The sequence below is a fragment of the Mustelus asterias genome, chromosome 1 (genome assembly GCF_964213995.1).
Source record: "Mustelus asterias chromosome 1, sMusAst1.hap1.1, whole genome shotgun sequence".
NCBI lineage: Eukaryota > Metazoa > Chordata > Chondrichthyes > Carcharhiniformes > Triakidae > Mustelus > Mustelus asterias.
This window is the reverse complement of record NC_135801.1, coordinates 57,538,098-57,555,495: the sequence shown is the minus strand read 5'-3', so window position 1 is coordinate 57,555,495 and position 17,398 is coordinate 57,538,098. Positions and strand designations below refer to the sequence as shown.

The 17,398-nt window shown below is 41.1% G+C and overlaps 1 protein-coding gene across 7 annotated transcripts in view; it reads left to right on the top strand.

Moving 5' to 3' along the window:
• Positions 1-17,398, top strand: part of gatb (glutamyl-tRNA(Gln) amidotransferase, subunit B) — a 66,037-nt gene that overhangs the window by 32,539 nt on the left and 16,100 nt on the right. For all 7 annotated transcript variants that reach the window (XM_078212553.1, XM_078212531.1, XM_078212590.1 and 4 more), the window contains 3 exons: positions 847-891; positions 1,101-1,290; positions 2,698-2,831. In XM_078212553.1, the coding sequence (XP_078068679.1) occupies positions 847-891; positions 1,101-1,290; positions 2,698-2,831 (369 nt within the window). The remainder of the gene's footprint in view (positions 1-846; positions 892-1,100; positions 1,291-2,697; positions 2,832-17,398) is intronic.

Here is a 17,398-nt window from a genome sequence, read left to right as displayed (position 1 = left end):
TCATTTTAGTGGGGGAAGGGAAGAGCCAATATGGGAGTTTGTCCCTATGACTCAGCGTTAAGTAGTCGCCATTTTTAGCCTCATCAAGCTGAGACAATAATCTTAATAGTAAGGATATAAAATCTTTCCCATTCATCATCACTGGTGTTACTGTCATTCAAGAAGCTAGTCATAGATTAAGTCTGATTGAAAATATGTTCTCATTTCCAAATAACTGTGTTGGTTCACTCCTTAAAACTCATTTCCAGCTCTTCCTTTGCCAATTCCTCTGTCTGGCTATTTGAAGTTGTCTGATAAATTATCCTTAATGATCAGGAGTGGCTGCATTTTGCTTGTCCTTCAGCCTACTGACACATCACTGTAGTGAAACTGAGGACAGTTGTAGCCCACAGTGCGCACACTGACATCTGCCAGCTCAGCACAGATGAAGCCTGAGAGCTTTCTGGTTCAGCACCACACCATACAGTGCACTAAACCATTGGGAAAAGACTATGGGCAGGATCTTTCGGCTGCGCTTGTCCCAAGACCAGAAAATCCTGCCCGAGGTCAACAGACCTTTGCATGATCCATGTCCAGCCAGCTACGATTCCAATGGCTGGTGGAACAGGAAAACTCTGCCCTATTTGTTCCAGGGTGGTGAATTCCATCATATCTAATAATTGTAGAACCGGAAAGCTTTTGGATTTATTTTAGGAAATTACTAAACCAAAGGGCAATGTAGTTTTGTTTCAACAAATTGAGAGATAGGGATGACTCTGTACCTATGAATGTAATAGATTTTAGAAAAAAATATACACTTTTGCCTCAGACAATTTTATAGAAGTATGTTATTTTAATTATTTTCAGGCAAACCATATCAATGAGAGACAAAGAAGGAAAGCAAGATTACAGGTAATTAGAATGAATTGTAGAGAATGTATGTAATTAATACAAATAAATATACATTTAATAATTGATAATAGGTGTTGACAAACACTGTAGTGAAAACAGACTGATTTTGTAAGCCTCCCATGAAAGATTTGTTTCATTTGAAATCAAGAAACTTGAAAATTAATCTGCAGAGTTTTAAACTTGCTGCTAACAACTTTGAAATGTTTAAGATTTATGCCAGAACCGAATTTGCCTCCACTGGTTATTTATGACAATGAAACCATCCCTTCCAATGTGAATCATCGGCAAGTGGTGAATATTGACCACATTCGTGAGCAGCTGCCTGAGCTACCTAACGAGAAGAGAAAAAGACTGGTGGAAAAGTATGGTATTCTTACTGAACACAGCTTCACATTAGTCGTGAGTATCTGGGCTTGATGTTGAGACTTGCAATGTATTTGTACAAATGCATGTATCATATGAAGCATGAGGTTATTATCTTCATTTTTAGATTGATTTATCAGTTGGCAGTCACACTAACAATTTCATCTGTTTGCAAAAAATCAAAATTACTATAATCTCTACATTCCTCTGGTACCTTGATCGTTGACACTTACAAGGTCAACAAGACTTGGTTAACTTTTGGAATGTAGCTGAATTGAAATTCTAAACTCAATAAATAAACAATAAAATGCATTTTAAAATCATATTCACTAGTAAATTGTTAAGGATAGGTAGAACATTTCCAGCCAAGTATTTACCCTGTTAGAATAAAAACAAGGCAGCCTTCATTTGCAGGTTTTTATGCAGAAGTGAGTGCTTTGTATCTGAATGTACCGTAGTATCATAGAAGTAAGCTGTATATTTGCAGGACAATTTGTTTCCATCAGCCAAAATATGAAAGGTTATGCTTTTGATTTGCGCATTGATTTGCATTAAATATCTATGCTGACTCTCTCTAATTAACTCATCACCCCTCTCAAGGGCCTGTTGACATTTTCCCTGATTATGGATTCCAAAACATTACCCACCACTGATATGAAGCAAACCTGCCTCCAGTTGCTAGGTCATCCACACACCCTTTATTGAATAAAGGTGTTACAGTTGCCACCCACCAATCCCTTGGAACCTCTCCTAAATCTAGGGGAGATTGAAAGATTAGGGCAAAGTGTTCTGCCATCTCCATCCCTGTTTCCTTTAGCAGCCTGAGATGTAAACCATCCAGACCAGGTGAGTTATCTACCCCAAATATAGCTGGCCTTTCCAGTACCCACTCCTTTTCAATTTTCACACTATCCATTTCCTCCACTTCTACTAATGTTTAGTCAGATTCCTCTTCCTTAGTAAGCACACATGAGCTAGGAATAGGGAAATGGTCTTTTGGTCCCTGAGCCTGCTTTGACATGGCTCATCTGATTGTAACCTCGACTTCACATTCCGCCAACCTCCAATTACCTTGCACCCGCTTGCTTAATAAGAATCTATCCACCTCTGTCTTAAAAATATTCAAAGACTCTACTTTCACTGCCTTTGGGGAAGAGAGTTTCAATTCACCTTCTGAGAGAAGAAAAAATATTATCTTTATAAGAGTGACCCCTTGTTTTAGATTTTCCTAGAATAGGAAACATCCTTTCTCCATCCCCCTTGAAGATCCCTCAGGATCTTGTATATTTCAATCAAGTTGTCTCTTATATTGCAAACTCCAGTGGATACAAGCCTGCAAGTGTTTTCCTTGTAATCTTTGATGCAGAAAGGTTAGGAAAGAATTTTGAAGAAAAAAATGAAAGGATATTTTGTGAAATTTTCTAATTTTTGACTTTGTCACAGAATGAAAATGGACTTGTGCAATTTTTTGAAACTGTTGTGGAACAAACCCAGGTCAATCCGACAAAGGTGATTGGTTGGATAATTAATGATTTCCTGGCATTCCTGAAGCAGAATAACCTCAGTGTAACCCAAAGGTAAGAAGGTATAATTTCCTGTAACAATTTACTGCAGATTAGCAGCTCAGTTTAACAATACTTACCATATTACTCTATTAGGAAGATGGCATTGAACATTTCTGCTAATGTAACTTCTACTGAATGTGTAAAAACCTACTCGTCATTAATTCTGACGTTTGTACTCTGGCTGGGTTGAAAGTATTGTCTGTACCATACTGTGCTTTGAATTCCACAGCAGTGGTTAAATTCTGTGATTATTTATTGGTTGCAGGACGTGTAAGTAACTAACGAACAATTCCCAAAACAACATAATTAAATAATATTGTATTAAGAATAGGTATATATGCAGGTAGCTGTCTCGAAACCCTTTGCAAAAAAAAAAGATACGGGGATGCTAAATATGGGGAATGATGAAAATAGAGAAGCTAGAATGTGAATCAATGGAATATTGAACAAGGAGAATTTTGAGAAGGTTTTTGAAAAGAGGAAGGGTGTAAATGGAATGAAGTCCGAGAGACCAAGAGCAGAATTGTTCAACAAGCAGGTACCAATGGTGGCACAGGAGTGAGGATTCTGTAGTAAATAAGCAGAGGGTGCATAAAAGGACACAAAAAGTTGTAAGAACTTATTAAGGTATGGTGGGCGATGCCATTCGGGATTAGTAAATAAGGATGCACACCTTGGAATTGTCAAGCTGGGACATGAACCAGTAGAGCTTGGAAATAGTAAAGGACTAGCTAAGATACAAAAGCAGCTTTTGATATTTACTTATGTATTTCATGAGTCAAAAAGTACAACAAACCAGTGCAGATAAAGTGAAGAAATTGTTTTTAACCAGTAGTATATTTACTCACAATAGTATTTTTAGTTAACTTGTTGCATAGGTACTTTAGAATTTAGAAAAAAGGTGCAATGATAAATTAAAACTGTAAAATGTTAAATTGCCCTGCATTCTGAACTTTTTTAAGAAAAGCTAGACCTCTGAAAAGTCAGTATTGTTAATGGGATAGACTTCAAACAGATCTAGCAACTCCAGACTGAGCATCCATGAGGCACTATGTGCCATTAGCAGCAGCAGAATGGTACTTGACCGCAATCTGTAATCTCATGGCCTGGCATATCCCCCAATCTACTATTCCCACCAAGCCAGAGGATCAACCTTGGCTCAATGAAGAATGCAGGATGGATGCCAGGAGCAACACCAGACTTAACCTAACAATGAGGTGTCAACCTTGTGAAGTTACAACACAGAACTACTTGTGTTTCAAACAGTGTAAGCAGCAAGTTATAGGCAGAGCTAAGCAATTCCACGCCAATGGATCAGATCTAAGCTCTGCAATCCTGCTACATCCAGTTGTGAATGGTGGCAGACAATTAAACAACTCGTTGGAGGAGGAGGCTCCACAAATATCTGTATTCTCAATGATGGAGAGACCAGCACATCCATGCAAAAGATGAAGCTGAAGAATTCACAACAATCTTCAGCCAGAAGTGCTGAGTGCATGATTCACCTCGGCTTCCTCCAGAGGTCCCCAGCTTCACAGATGCCAGTCTTCAGCCAATTCGATTCCACGTGATATCAAGAAACAGCTGGATACTTCAAAAGCTATGAGCTCTGACAAAAATATTTCGGCAGTAGTCCTGAACACACATGGTCCAGAACCCTAGCCAAGCTGTCCCATCTATTCGGTAATGTGGAAAATTGCCCAGGTTTGTCCTGTACATAAGAAACAGGGCAAATCTGACCTGGCCAATTACTGCCCCATCCGTCTACTCTCGATCATCAGCAAAGTGATGGAAGGGGTCATCAACAGTACTATCAAGCGGCACTTACTCAGCAATAACCTGCTCACGGATGCTCAATTTGGGTTCCACCAGAGTCATTCAGCCCCTGATCTCATTACAGCCTTGCTTCAAACATTGATAAAAAAGCTGGATGCTAGAGGTGAGGTGAGAGTAACTGCCCTTGACATCAAGGCAGCATTTGACCCAAGTATGGCATCAAGGAGCCCCAGCAAAAATGAAGTCAGAGAATCATAGAATCCCCATAGTGCAGAAGGAAGCCATTTGATCCATCAAACCTACACCGACAATCCTCCCACCCAGGCCCTATCCCCTTAAGCCAACATATTTACCCTGCTAATCTCCTGATGCTAATGGGCATTTTAGCATGGTTAATTAACCTATCCCGCGCATCTTTGGAGTGTGGGAGGAAACCGGAGCACTCGGAGGAAACCCATGCAAACATGGGGAGAACATGCAAACTCCACACTGACAGTCACCCGAAGAGGGAATTGAACTTGGTTCCCTGGCACTGTGAGGCAGCAGTGCTAACCACTGTATCACCGTACCACCCAAACAGGAATCGGGGGAATCCCCCCCGAATCTGCTGGTTGGAGTCATACCTGGTACAAAGGAAGATAGTTGTGGTGGTTTGAGGTCAGTTATCTCAGTTTCAGGACATCACTGCAGGAGTTTCCCTAGGCCCAACCATCTTGAGCTGCTTCATCAATGACCTTCCTTCCATCATAAGGTCAGAAGTGGGGATTTTTGCAGATGACTGCACAATGTTCAACAGCATTCGCGACTCCTCAAATACTGAAGCAGTTCATGTCCAAATGCAGCAAGACCTGGACAATATCCAGGCTTGGCTGACAAGTGGCAAGTAATATTTGCACCACGCAAGTGCCAGGCAATAACCATCTCCAACAAGAGAGAATCTAACCATCGCCCCTTGACATTCAATGGCATTACCACCATTGAATTCCCCCTCTATCAACATCCTGGGGGTTACCTTTGACCAAAAATTGAACTGCATTAGCCATATAAGTACTGTGGCACCAACGCAGGTCAAAGGCTAGGAATCCTGCGCCAAGTAACTCACCTCCTGACCCCCCAAAGTCTGTTCACCATCTACAAGGCACAAGTCAGGAGTGTAATGGAATATGGTCCACTTGCCTGGTGAGTGCAGCTCCAACAATACTCAAGAAGTTCAACACTATCCAGGACAAAGTAGTCCACTTGATTGGTAACCATGTCACAAACATTCAAGACTCCACCACTGATGAACGGTGATAGCCATGTGTATCATCTCCAAGGTTCCTTAGGCAGCACCTTCCAAACCCCCAACCAGTACCATCTAGAAGGATAAGAGCAGCAGGTACCTGGGAACACCACCACCTGGAGGTTCCCCTCCAAGTCACTCACCATCCTGACTTGGAAATATATCGCTGCTCCATCACTGTCGTTGAGTCAAAATCCTGGAATTCCCTCTCTGACAGCACTGTGGGTGTACTTACACTTCAGGGACTGCAGCAGCCCAAGAAGATAGTTCACCACCACCTTCTGAAGGGCAACTAGGAATAGGCAATAAATGCTGGACTAGCCAACGACAGCCACATTACATATTTCCAAGTCAGGATGGTGTGTGACTTGGAGGGGAACCTCCAAGTGGTGGTGTTCCCAGGTAGCTGCTGCTCTTATCCTTCTAGATGGTAATGGTTGGGGGTTTGGAAGGTGCTGCCTAAGGAACCTTGCTGAGTTACTACAGTGCATCTTGTAGATGAATTTTTACAAATGTAATCATGTATTGCTTTTTTTATAATTTCTTCCACGTACAGAGTTTTCATAGTATCAATCTGGGAAGTTGTAACTGATCTGTCAGGAAATATCTTATGATATTTCTTATGATAAAACTAAAGCAAAATACACCAGATGCTGAAAAGCACAACAGAAAATGTTGAAAATGCTAAGCAAATCTAGCAGCATCTATGGAGAAAGAAACAAGTGTTAAGGTTTCAGACTGATGTCCTTGTATCAGAATTGGGAACATTTAAAGATGTAATAGGTTTTAAACAGGTGGATGGGAGAAGAGTGAGTGATAAAGAACAAAAGGGAAGGTCTCTGATAGGGTGGGATACTAATGTCAGAAGAGCTGATGGTGCAAGACCAAAGGGAGTGGGAATGAGTCAAGTGAAGAAACAAAAGATGGGTCAAGAAGAGATGAGAATGACAGAATTATGGAATAGCTGTTGTCTGAACACAGGAGAAAATCCAACAAAGGAAAATGAAGCAAAACAAAAACAGAAAATGGTGGAAAACCTCAGCAGGTCTGACAGCACCTGTGGGGAGAGAATAGAGCTAATGTTTAAAGTCTGGATGACCCTTCTGTTATAATAGAGGTCAGAAACTCCAAGGTATTTTATGGAGTCAGCTGAGATCATAAGTTTTGCACTTTGAATTTCGGCACAGGAAAGCATAAGATGTTTCACTCCAGGTATGATTCAAACAAACCACTAGGGAGCTTTTATCAAACAAAGTTTATTTAAGTATACAGTTAACTATAATAAGATAATTAGTAATAACTTCTACCAATTACAAACAAGAAAAAAACACAATCCTGATAATGTATTTACCTTAACAGCTAAATGTACTGTTCTAAGCAAACACTCTTACAAACATACACTCATCCCAGGTTTAGACAGAAAATAAGAAAGCTCATGTGATTTTGCAGCTCTGCAATACCTGCTCTGAATTAGCCCTTTGGAAAGAGAATTGAAACTCTGACTTTCTAGCCTGAAGCTTTCAACATACCTCGAGGTAAATCCACTGCTTGTCTCTAGCTAGCAAACCACCAACAGCAAAATATTCACTCCAGAAAGGCAAGACAAACTGCTTCCAACTAGCCAGCAGAATTTTTAATACTAGGGAGAGAGACAAAACACTGCATCCAGCCTGGAGTCCAAACACCTTCTAACTAGCCAGCAACCAAAACTGAAGGTAAAAGAGCGCTTGGGAGGAAAAAACAGTCCCAGCTGACCTGTCATTCAGCCTACCCCCCACTCCCCCCAATAATTCCAAAAAGGTCGTAAACTCCCAAGAGAGTACATTAGGCCCAGATTAAAAATAAACAAAATTCCATTAAATCCTTTAAGCAGCAATAAAAGGATTCAGGTCAGCAACAAGCACAAAACGCCCTCTCAAAAAAATTGCAGAGACATGATTAAAATACATTTCTTAAAGACACAGTAGCATCACACTTCTTCAGACTTAAAGACAAAGAAAATAAGATGAGATTTATACTATAAGGGGGTAGGTATGTAATTGACCAAAATGTCATAGACAAATGGACAAAGGGAATGTAAATGGTGGTAGTAAAGGCTGAGAATGGTGCTTATACGTTCATTAAGAGATCGGAATGTGTAAATGGCAGAACAAAGGTACGGAGTGTCAAAGGACAACCCGAGGAATGTGGCAGATAGCCCTAGTGAGGCGGGAGAGTGGGGAGCGAGATGGAAAGCAAGATTTAGAAGTGAACAAATGAAATGATGGAAGAAATTAAAATTTTAAATATATAATAAGAATAAAAAGTAATAAAAATAGATTAATAAGATAAAAAATATAAAATAAATGGAAATGGGTGGAGGACTGAATTCATGCTCTGAAGTTGTTGAACTCAGTGTTCAGTCCTCCGGAGGGCTGTGAAGTGCCTAATCGGAAGATGAGGTGCTGGTCCCCCAGTTTGTGTTGGACTTTACTGGAACATTGCAACAGGCCACCGTGTGTTGAAATGGCAAGCGACAGGAAGGTCTGGGTCCTACTTGTGGACGGACTAAAAGTGTTCTACAATGTGATCACCCAGTCTGTGTTTGGCCTCTCCGATGTAGAGTAGACTGCATTGGGAGCAGCAAATGCAGTAGACCAGATTAAAGAAGGTGCAAGTGAAGGCTGCTTCACCTGAAAAGTGTTTGGGCCCTGGGATGGTGAGCAGGGAGGAGGTAAAGGGACAGGTGCTGCACCTTCTGAATTGTATGGGAAGATGCTGTGGGTGAGGTGTTGGGTGTGATGGAGGAATGGACCAGGGTGTCCTGGAGGGAATGGTCCCTGTGGATTGCAAACGGGGGGAGTGAGAGGCATATATGTATTTAGTGGTGGCATCATGATAGAATTAGCGGAGGATGATCCTTTGAATGTGGAGGCTGGTGGGGTGAAAAGTGAGGACAACAGGGACCCTATCCTGATTCTGGGAGAAAGGGGAGTGGGTGAAAGCAGTCAGACACAGTTGAGAGCCCTGTCAACCACAGTGGGTGGAAAACCACAATTAAGGGAAATGAAACAAAATGGGCAGAGAATACAAGCTGAAATTGTTGAACTTGGTGTTCAGTCCCCAGGGCGGTGAAGTACCCAATCGAAAGATGAGGTGCTGTTCCTTGAACTTGCATTGAGTTTCACTGAAACATTGCAAGAAGCTGAGAACAGATAAATCAGAGTGGGAGTAATGTTGAGAATTAAAAAGGTGATTGGTAGCCTGGGTTCACAATTGTGGACTGAATGGAGGTGTTCTGCAAAGCGGTCAACCAGTCTGCATTTGGTCTCCCTGGTGTAAAGAATTATAATCGGGATGGGAGAAGGCATTGTCTGAAGTGAAGTAGAATATTGAAAATGTTTCAAACTATGCATCTAATGTTAGAGACCTTGTACAAACATAGACATCTGTGTAAACTTGTATAATCTGTATGAAGAAAATAGGAACAGGAGTGGGCCACGTACCCCCTTGAGCCTGTTCTGCTATTAGAAACATAGGAATTAGGAGCGAGAGTTGGCAATTCAGCCCTTCAAGCCCGCTTTGCCATTCTATATGGTCATGGCTGATCTCCATCTCACCCTAACTCCACTTCCCCGCCTTTTTCCCATAGCCCTATTCAATGATTCATGGCTAACCTGCGACATACTGTATACCAATCTTTGCCCCACATCCCTTAAGATCATTGATTAATAAAAAACTCAACTTTAATTTTAAATTTAGCAATTGATCTAGCATCAATTATTGTTTGCAAAAAAAAAAATCCAGACTTCTATCATTCTTTGCACAAAGAAGTGTTTCCTAATTTTATTCCTGACAGGTCTGGCTCGAATTATGTTAGAGTATAAGCCTAGTTCCCAACCAATGAAAATATTTCTCCCTACCTTCCCCAACTGTTCTCCTTAATATCTTGAAAACTTTGATCAAATCTCCCCTTAACCTTCTAAATTCCAGGAAACACAACCTCAGTTTGTTGAGTTATCCCTCATAGCTTAAACCTTGGAGTCCCGATATCATTCTCATAGATCTATGCTATGCCCCTCACAAAAGCAATGGGAGGAATCTTCCCAAACAAAATTCACAGTGTTTCATAAAAGTCAGAAAATAGCTCACACTTTGGGAGCTTTGTGCTGGTGTGGGAGGGGTTGGATGGGTTGGAGCCTAAGGACGTCAGGGAAACCGGCTGCAGAGCTTTGGCTGATTTCCACACACACACACACACACACACACACACACACGTACACACCCCCACCCTCATAGCACCACTCAGACCCATCCTTGGCACTGCTCTGGCACACTTATGGTGCCCAACTGGGCACTGCCAAGGTGCCGGTTGGGCACTGTCTGGCTGTGTCCCCGACCACCTGAGGGCTTCAATCACCTCCAATCCCTCTGAAGTTGCCATGGGTTGATACTGCGAATATTCTTTTAGCTTTCCGGGCAATTTTCCTGGTTCACCACACTGATCGACTGGCGCGGCAAGCTGGTAAAATCTCACCCAATATATCCTTCCTAAGAGCCTGGAATTGCTCAAGCTACAGAGTAAAGAACTGTCCAGATGAGGTCTAACCAGAGTTTTATATAGCTGAAGCATAATTTCTTCCTCCTTGTATTCTAGTTCTCTAGACACATTTAGCCACTTCCATTATTTTCTGTTCCTGTTCTTTTCAATTATCTAAGTAACTGGGCCCCCAAAGTCTCTCTGGACTGCTATTGTTTCTTGTTATTTATAATTTAGAAAGTACCCTGTTCTATCCTTTTTCAGTCCACAATGAATGATCTCACATTTATCTAATTGAAATCCATTTATCAGTTTTGTCCATTCACTTTATCAATATTTCTTTGTAAAGTTGTGCTTCCATCCATACCTGCTTGCAATGATGGTTATCATTGTGTCATCAGCAAAGTTGGATCCCATTATATGTTATTAATGAATACGCTGAATAATTGAGGCCCCAACACAGATCCTAGCAGGACACAAACCCTGTCCTACCAATTTTTGTACCTGCCTATTATCCCTATCCTCAGCCAATTTCCCAACCAGGTCAATAATTTGCTTTCAATTCCATGAGTGGCCTCCTTCCGCACTGTGGGAGTCTGTGATTCCTGTCTCTCCTTTTATGTATTATTATTACAAAGAGCAGCAATGGGTGCCAAAGCAACTGGTAAAAGTGAAAAACAGGAAGATGAAAAGAAGATTTGGATATCAAAATCAACACCAAAGGTTTACAATGACATTTGGAAAATGATTTAAGACTGTAAACAAGGATGTATATAGGCTCCTTGTAACTGCAGCAAAGTGGTAGCTTCTATAAATACTGAGTTTAGGCAAACATGTAGCAAAGGCAGTGTGGCTCTGTAATGCCAACTTATTAGCTGCATTTTTCTGAGCCTTTGCTTACTTTATCTATTTTTGAGAATTATATTGTGCATATGTATTGTGTGTGCTTCTTAATTTGTGTTTCATGTAATTGTTTACATCCTATTCTAGATTATGTGGAGGAAACCAGATGTGGGCTTTGTACTTTGGAAATCAGAATCAGTGGCACACTCTGGGGAAACTTGTGTCATTTATTCAGCTGATACTGAATCAAAGTGCAGTGAATAGTTTCACGTAAATGAAGTTTCAGTACAGCTCCAATTAAGAAGTTTGTATTAGTTATTTCATAAGAGAGAAAATTTACTTTCTCCTGATTATGGCTGATGTGAGTGGAGTTGTGTATTTCTATACACTGGCACAAATTATTTTAATATTTTCAGTATTGCAACTTAAAAGATCTTGTAGAACCTTTCATCCAGATGGTTATGGATTTGAGTCTTTGGCCTACAACAGTTAAGCAGGTTTTTTGTCTGGTTGAACTTGTACATGATGAATGATGGTGGAAGCTTGCCTTTTTTGCAGAGTCTGGTGTTGTTCTTTAGTTGCTTTTGAATAGCATATTCAGGTTTTTCTATGGAGATTGTAACTTCCAAGATACAGGATGTTCCACTGCTTGTTACTGATTTTAAGAGGAATTTTCTGAGGTGTCCCCTGGGGTGCCCTGTATTCGTTGACCTCACTCAACCAATACATAGACTGCGAAAGACAGTATATAGTTAAAGAATGAAAAGGAATTTATTTGCTAATGCATGCATCAGGAGGGAGTCACAGTCAATGAGGGTTGAATGTCCTCTCTGAGCTAATATTACAAGGTAAAATTATTATATTCTGAACATTTCAATATCCCACCCAGTCTTGTCAATCAAACTGGAGGTTCCAATCACAATATTACATTATTACACATTATACAATCACATTATTACCTTAGCCAATAACGTTTTACCTGTCAACAGGAATATGAGATTATTAGCTCACTGCCCATGTATGTTGCTCCCCCTTTACCTAGAAAACCTAACACACGTCATTACTAGTGTCCAAGGCCATAGTTACCTGCAATTTTTAATTGGCAAAAGGAGTCACTGTCTTGTTGGAACCAGGGCCTGCTTTATCAGCTTGAGAGACTGCTCCAGCCTTACTACCCATGAACGAATTTACTCCCTTAATAGCAGGCCTATATATGCTGTTTTTGTGTATCCAAAACAAGATAACAGAAGCTACCTTTCTGTGCTCCAATGTATTAAAAGAATTCGGCCTGTCTACCACTGTTTCCCATCATGCTGCATTCAGAACGAAGTTGGCCAAGGTGCGCGCGCACGTATATACTGAAAATACAGTTTAAGCTTCTAATACTTGGTTAATTTGTGGTTACATAGCTTATAATACCTTTGCAGTTTATAATACCTTTGCATATTTTGTTCCAGGCACATTGTGAATTCTCACACTATCTAAGGCACTTTATAATTACCTTAACCTAATCTACTTATTGTAGTAAAACTAAAATTAAGAGCCTCATATAAGAATTCTATACTACCCCCCATCACTGACAAAAACTAATGAAACAAGGGCAGGACCCTCAGAGTGTTGTGATAGGTCACCAGGTTAGTTCAAGTGTCAGTGATTAGTGCTTCTTCAACAGTCAACTTTAGTCAGTCAATCAACCAGCAGCTGTCTCAGGTAAGAGAAAATGGTGTTGGGCATGCAGAAGAGGTTCCAGTTAAGTTAAAAAGCATGAGGAGTGCAGTTAGTAGACTTAACATGAATTGGAATTGAGAGAAGCCCGGAGATCCAAGAAGGCAGTCGAAGGTTGGTGACTCAGTGCTGTCACTGTGGCAAAGGTACCCATTTGGAGCAATGGTGTTCTACTTGGCACAGTTAAAGAGTTAAAATTGTGCTTGCGAGCTAGTGTTTAAGGTGAATGAAGAGTTTGGTTCACAAACCGGGCATATATAAGTAACTTGAATCTCAAATTTTGTTTACTTTAAACAAACCATTATTGGTCCTTAACCAGATTTCACCCATGATCTAGAGTTTGGCAAAGGGTTCTAACAATATCTAAATTGTGAATTAGCAAATAAAAAGTTTTTGGGAGGTTACCACTTAGGTTTTTTAAACATGTGGCAATATTAATCGTAAAGAAGCATAGAGTCTTTTTGGCACAGAAGGAGGCCATGCAGCTCATCGTGTCTGCCCTAGCTGAAAAAGTCTGATCCAGCCTAATCTCACTTTCCAGCTCCTGGTCATGGGACTTGTAGCTTACAGCACTTAACATTTTTTTTAAATGTGATTAAAGTTTCTGCCTCTGTCACCCTTTCAGGCAGTGTTACAGACCCCACCACTCTTTGGATGAAAACCTTATTCTCAGCTTCCCTCTAATCCACCCCTCTGCTAATTATTTCAAATCTGTACTCCCTGGTTCTTGATTTCTCTGCTAAGGGAAATATGTCCTTGGTATCCACTCTATCTAGGCCCCTCAAAATTTTGTATTTGTATTTGAAATTATATCTCCCTTCAGCCTCTGCTGTTCCAAAAATACTCGGACAAAACAAGTTTCCTGGTTCGTTTATTCTTAGGCATTGCATTCTTGAATAAGAATATTCCCATCAATATCAACAAGAAGGCAGGATTTAAAAAAACATTCTTTATAGATACCTTATTTAAAGGATACTTACAATATGATTTATAATGTGGGAGACAGTTTGGATTAGAATTAGGAGAAAAACCCAGGAAATCAGGATAGAAACAGATGGATCTGAACTTTTAGCGTCACAAAGGAAGTTTTTTTTGTAAAATTGCAATAATCACTTTAAATATACTATGTGTGCAGTTCCAAATCTAACATACTGTTTTCTTTGGGGCTATTACAGAGGAACTTGATGGACTAAAGTAGTGGATGTGGTGCACTTGGAAGTTCAGGAAAGCTTTTGATATAGTTAACCTGGAACACCTGGTACTGAAAATAAAGAATGATGTGGAGTTGCCGGCGTTGGACTGGGGTAGGCACAGTAAGTAGTCTCACAACACCAGGTTAAAGTCCAACAGGTTTATTTGGTAGCAGGAGTTTTCGGAGCGTTGCCCCTTCATCAGGTGAGTGAAGAGTTCGGTCCACAAACAGGGCATATATAGACACAAACTCAACTGCTCCATGGGTGTTGAGTTTCTGTAAGAAGTCCGTAGTGTCACGAGGAACACTCCTCGTCACAATGGATGTCTTGGCACTCTACACCAGCATCCCCCACAACGACGGCTTTGCTGCAACTGCGTCAGTACTCAACGCCGACAACTGCCAATCTCCAGACGCAATTCTACAACTCATTCGCTTCATCCTGGACCACAATGTCTTCACCTTCAACAGCCAGTTCTTCATCCAGACACATGGAACAGCCATGGGGACCAAATTCACACCTCAATATGCCAGCATCTTCATGTACAGGTTCAAACAAGACTTCTCCACCGCATAGGACCTTCAACCGATGCTATACACTAGATACATTTATGACATTTTCTTCCTTTGGACTCATGGTGAACAATCACTGAAACAACTACATGATGACATCAACAAATTCCATCCCACCATCAGACTCACCATGGACTCTCTCCAGAATTGGTTATATTATTGGACACACGCATCTCCATCAAGGATGCTCACCTCAGCACTTCACTGTACTGCAAGCCCACGGATAACCTCACGATGCTCCGCTTCTCCAGCTTCCACCCTAAACACGTTAAAGATGCCATCCCCCGCGGCAAGCCCTCCCTATACACAGGATCTGCTCAGATGAGCAGGATCGCTACAGACACTGAAAGGCGCCCTCGTAAGAACAGGATATGGCGCTCAACTCATCGATCGACAGTTCCGACGTGCCACAGTGAAAAACCGCACAGACCTCCTCAGAAGACAAACATGGGACACGGTGGACAGAGTACCCTTCGTCATCCAGTACTTTGCCGGAGCGGCGAAGCTACAACATCTTCTCTGGAGTATTCAACATGTCATCGATGAAGACGAATATCTCGCCAAGGCCATCCCCACACCTCCACTACTTGCCTTCAAACAACTGCACAACCTCAAACAGACCATTGTCCGCAGCAAACTACCCAGCCTTCAAGAAAACAGTGACCATGACAATACACAATCCTGCCACAGCAACCTCTGCAAGACGTGCTGGATCATCGACACAGATGCCATCATCTCACGTGAGAACACCATCCACCAAGTACACGGTACATACTCTTGTGATTCGGCTAACGTTGTCTACCTGATACGCTGCAGGAAAGGATGTCCCGAGGCATGGTACATTGGCGAGACCATGCAGATGCTACGACAACGAATGAATGGACAACGCTCGACAATCACCAGGCAGGAGTGTTCCCTTCCTGTTGGGGAACGCTTCAGCAGTCACAGGCATTTAACCTCTGATCTTTGGGTAAGCGTTCTCCAAGGCGGCCTTCGTGACACACGACAACGCAGAATCGCTGAGCAGAAACTGATAGCCAAGTTTCGCACACATGAGGACGGCCTCAACCGGGATTTTGGGTTCATGTCACACTATCTGTAATTCCCACGACTTGCCTGGGCTTGCAAAATCTCATTAAGTCTCCTGGCTGGAGACAATTCACACCTCTTTAACCTGTGCTTATCCTCTCTCCAGTCACATTGTCTGCACCAGTAAAGACTAGATTACCTGTTAAGACTCGCATTCCAACCATTATCTTGTAATTGAGTTTGTGTCTATATATGCTCTGTTTGTGAACCGAACTCTTCACTCACCTGATGAAGAGGCAACGCTCCGAAAGCTCGTGCTACCAAATAAACCTGTTGGACTTTAACCTGGTGTTGTGAGACTACTTACTGAAAATAAAGAAGGTAGACATCAGTGGAAATAATTTGCAATGGATATCTAATTGGTTGACCAATGGAACCCAGTGTGGAGATACAGGAATTGTCATTGGCTCAGAGAATGCTGTAAGAAGTTTAACAACACCAGGTTAAAGTCCAACAGGTTTATTTGGTAGCAAAAGCAAAAGGGTGTGGCTTTTGCTACCAAATAAACCTGTTGGACTTTAACCTGGCGTTGTTAAACTTCTTACTGTGTTTACCCCAGTCCAACGCCGGCATCTCCACATCAGAGAATGCTACCAGTGAAGGCCCCCAAGATTGTTTTGGAGCCTAATCTTTATAAATGACGTGGACTAGGAATCACAAACAGACCAGCTACCTTTGCAGTTGAAACAAAGCTCTCATAGATGGTTGACTCCAAAACTGATCAGAATAAGCTGTGGGAGAATATGGATATATGTGTGAGTTGTGCCGACACTTTATAGATTAAATTTATAGTAGAGAAATGCAAAATATTCACATGGAAATGAAAATCTTAGGATGGATCTTACTTGATTGTAAAGGAAATAATCTGGATAGAAAATAAGAGACCCAGCACTTCCAATTCCCATGATTGGTGACAGTGAGTAAAGCAAATGAAATGTTGCAACGTTAAAGATCAATTTGAGTCAAAATAAATCATTGGTGTGACTGCACGAAGTGCATTTTGTCTGATAGTTAGAGTACAAAATGGATATTATGGCTATTGAAAGGGTTATTGAAAAGATACAAAAGAGAATAACCGAATAATTGAGGGGTCGAAGGGATTGGAATATGATGGGCAAATTGGGTAAGATTGTTAGGTGACTTTTCAGGAAGAGTAAAAAAGGTCAGGCCGTGAACTACAATCTTGCTCAGATTGTCCTGCATGGTGCTTGTTCTTGACTTGGCAAAATGTAGCAACCTTTTGAATAAAAAACAGAAGCCCAGCATGGATAATTTCCTTTTGTAAAAATGTCTACTGTCAGCTAATCTCAGAGTGGCATTGGTGATGGAGAAGCTGTGGCCTCACTGATGAAGACAGCTGCATCCCTTATTCTTCTGCCCTGCTGTTTACATAGGAAGAAAAGATTTAAATTTTCTGAAAGTGAAGAATGGCTGTTTCATAGAAAGAGATAATTTACTAAGTCGGGTATTGTTTTCATCATGATATGGAAAGGCTGGGTAAATACTCAATATATTTTGCATGTTAAACAAATTAAAAATAAGTTGTTCTAATGACCATCTGCCATCTTCTGCTTGCTGGT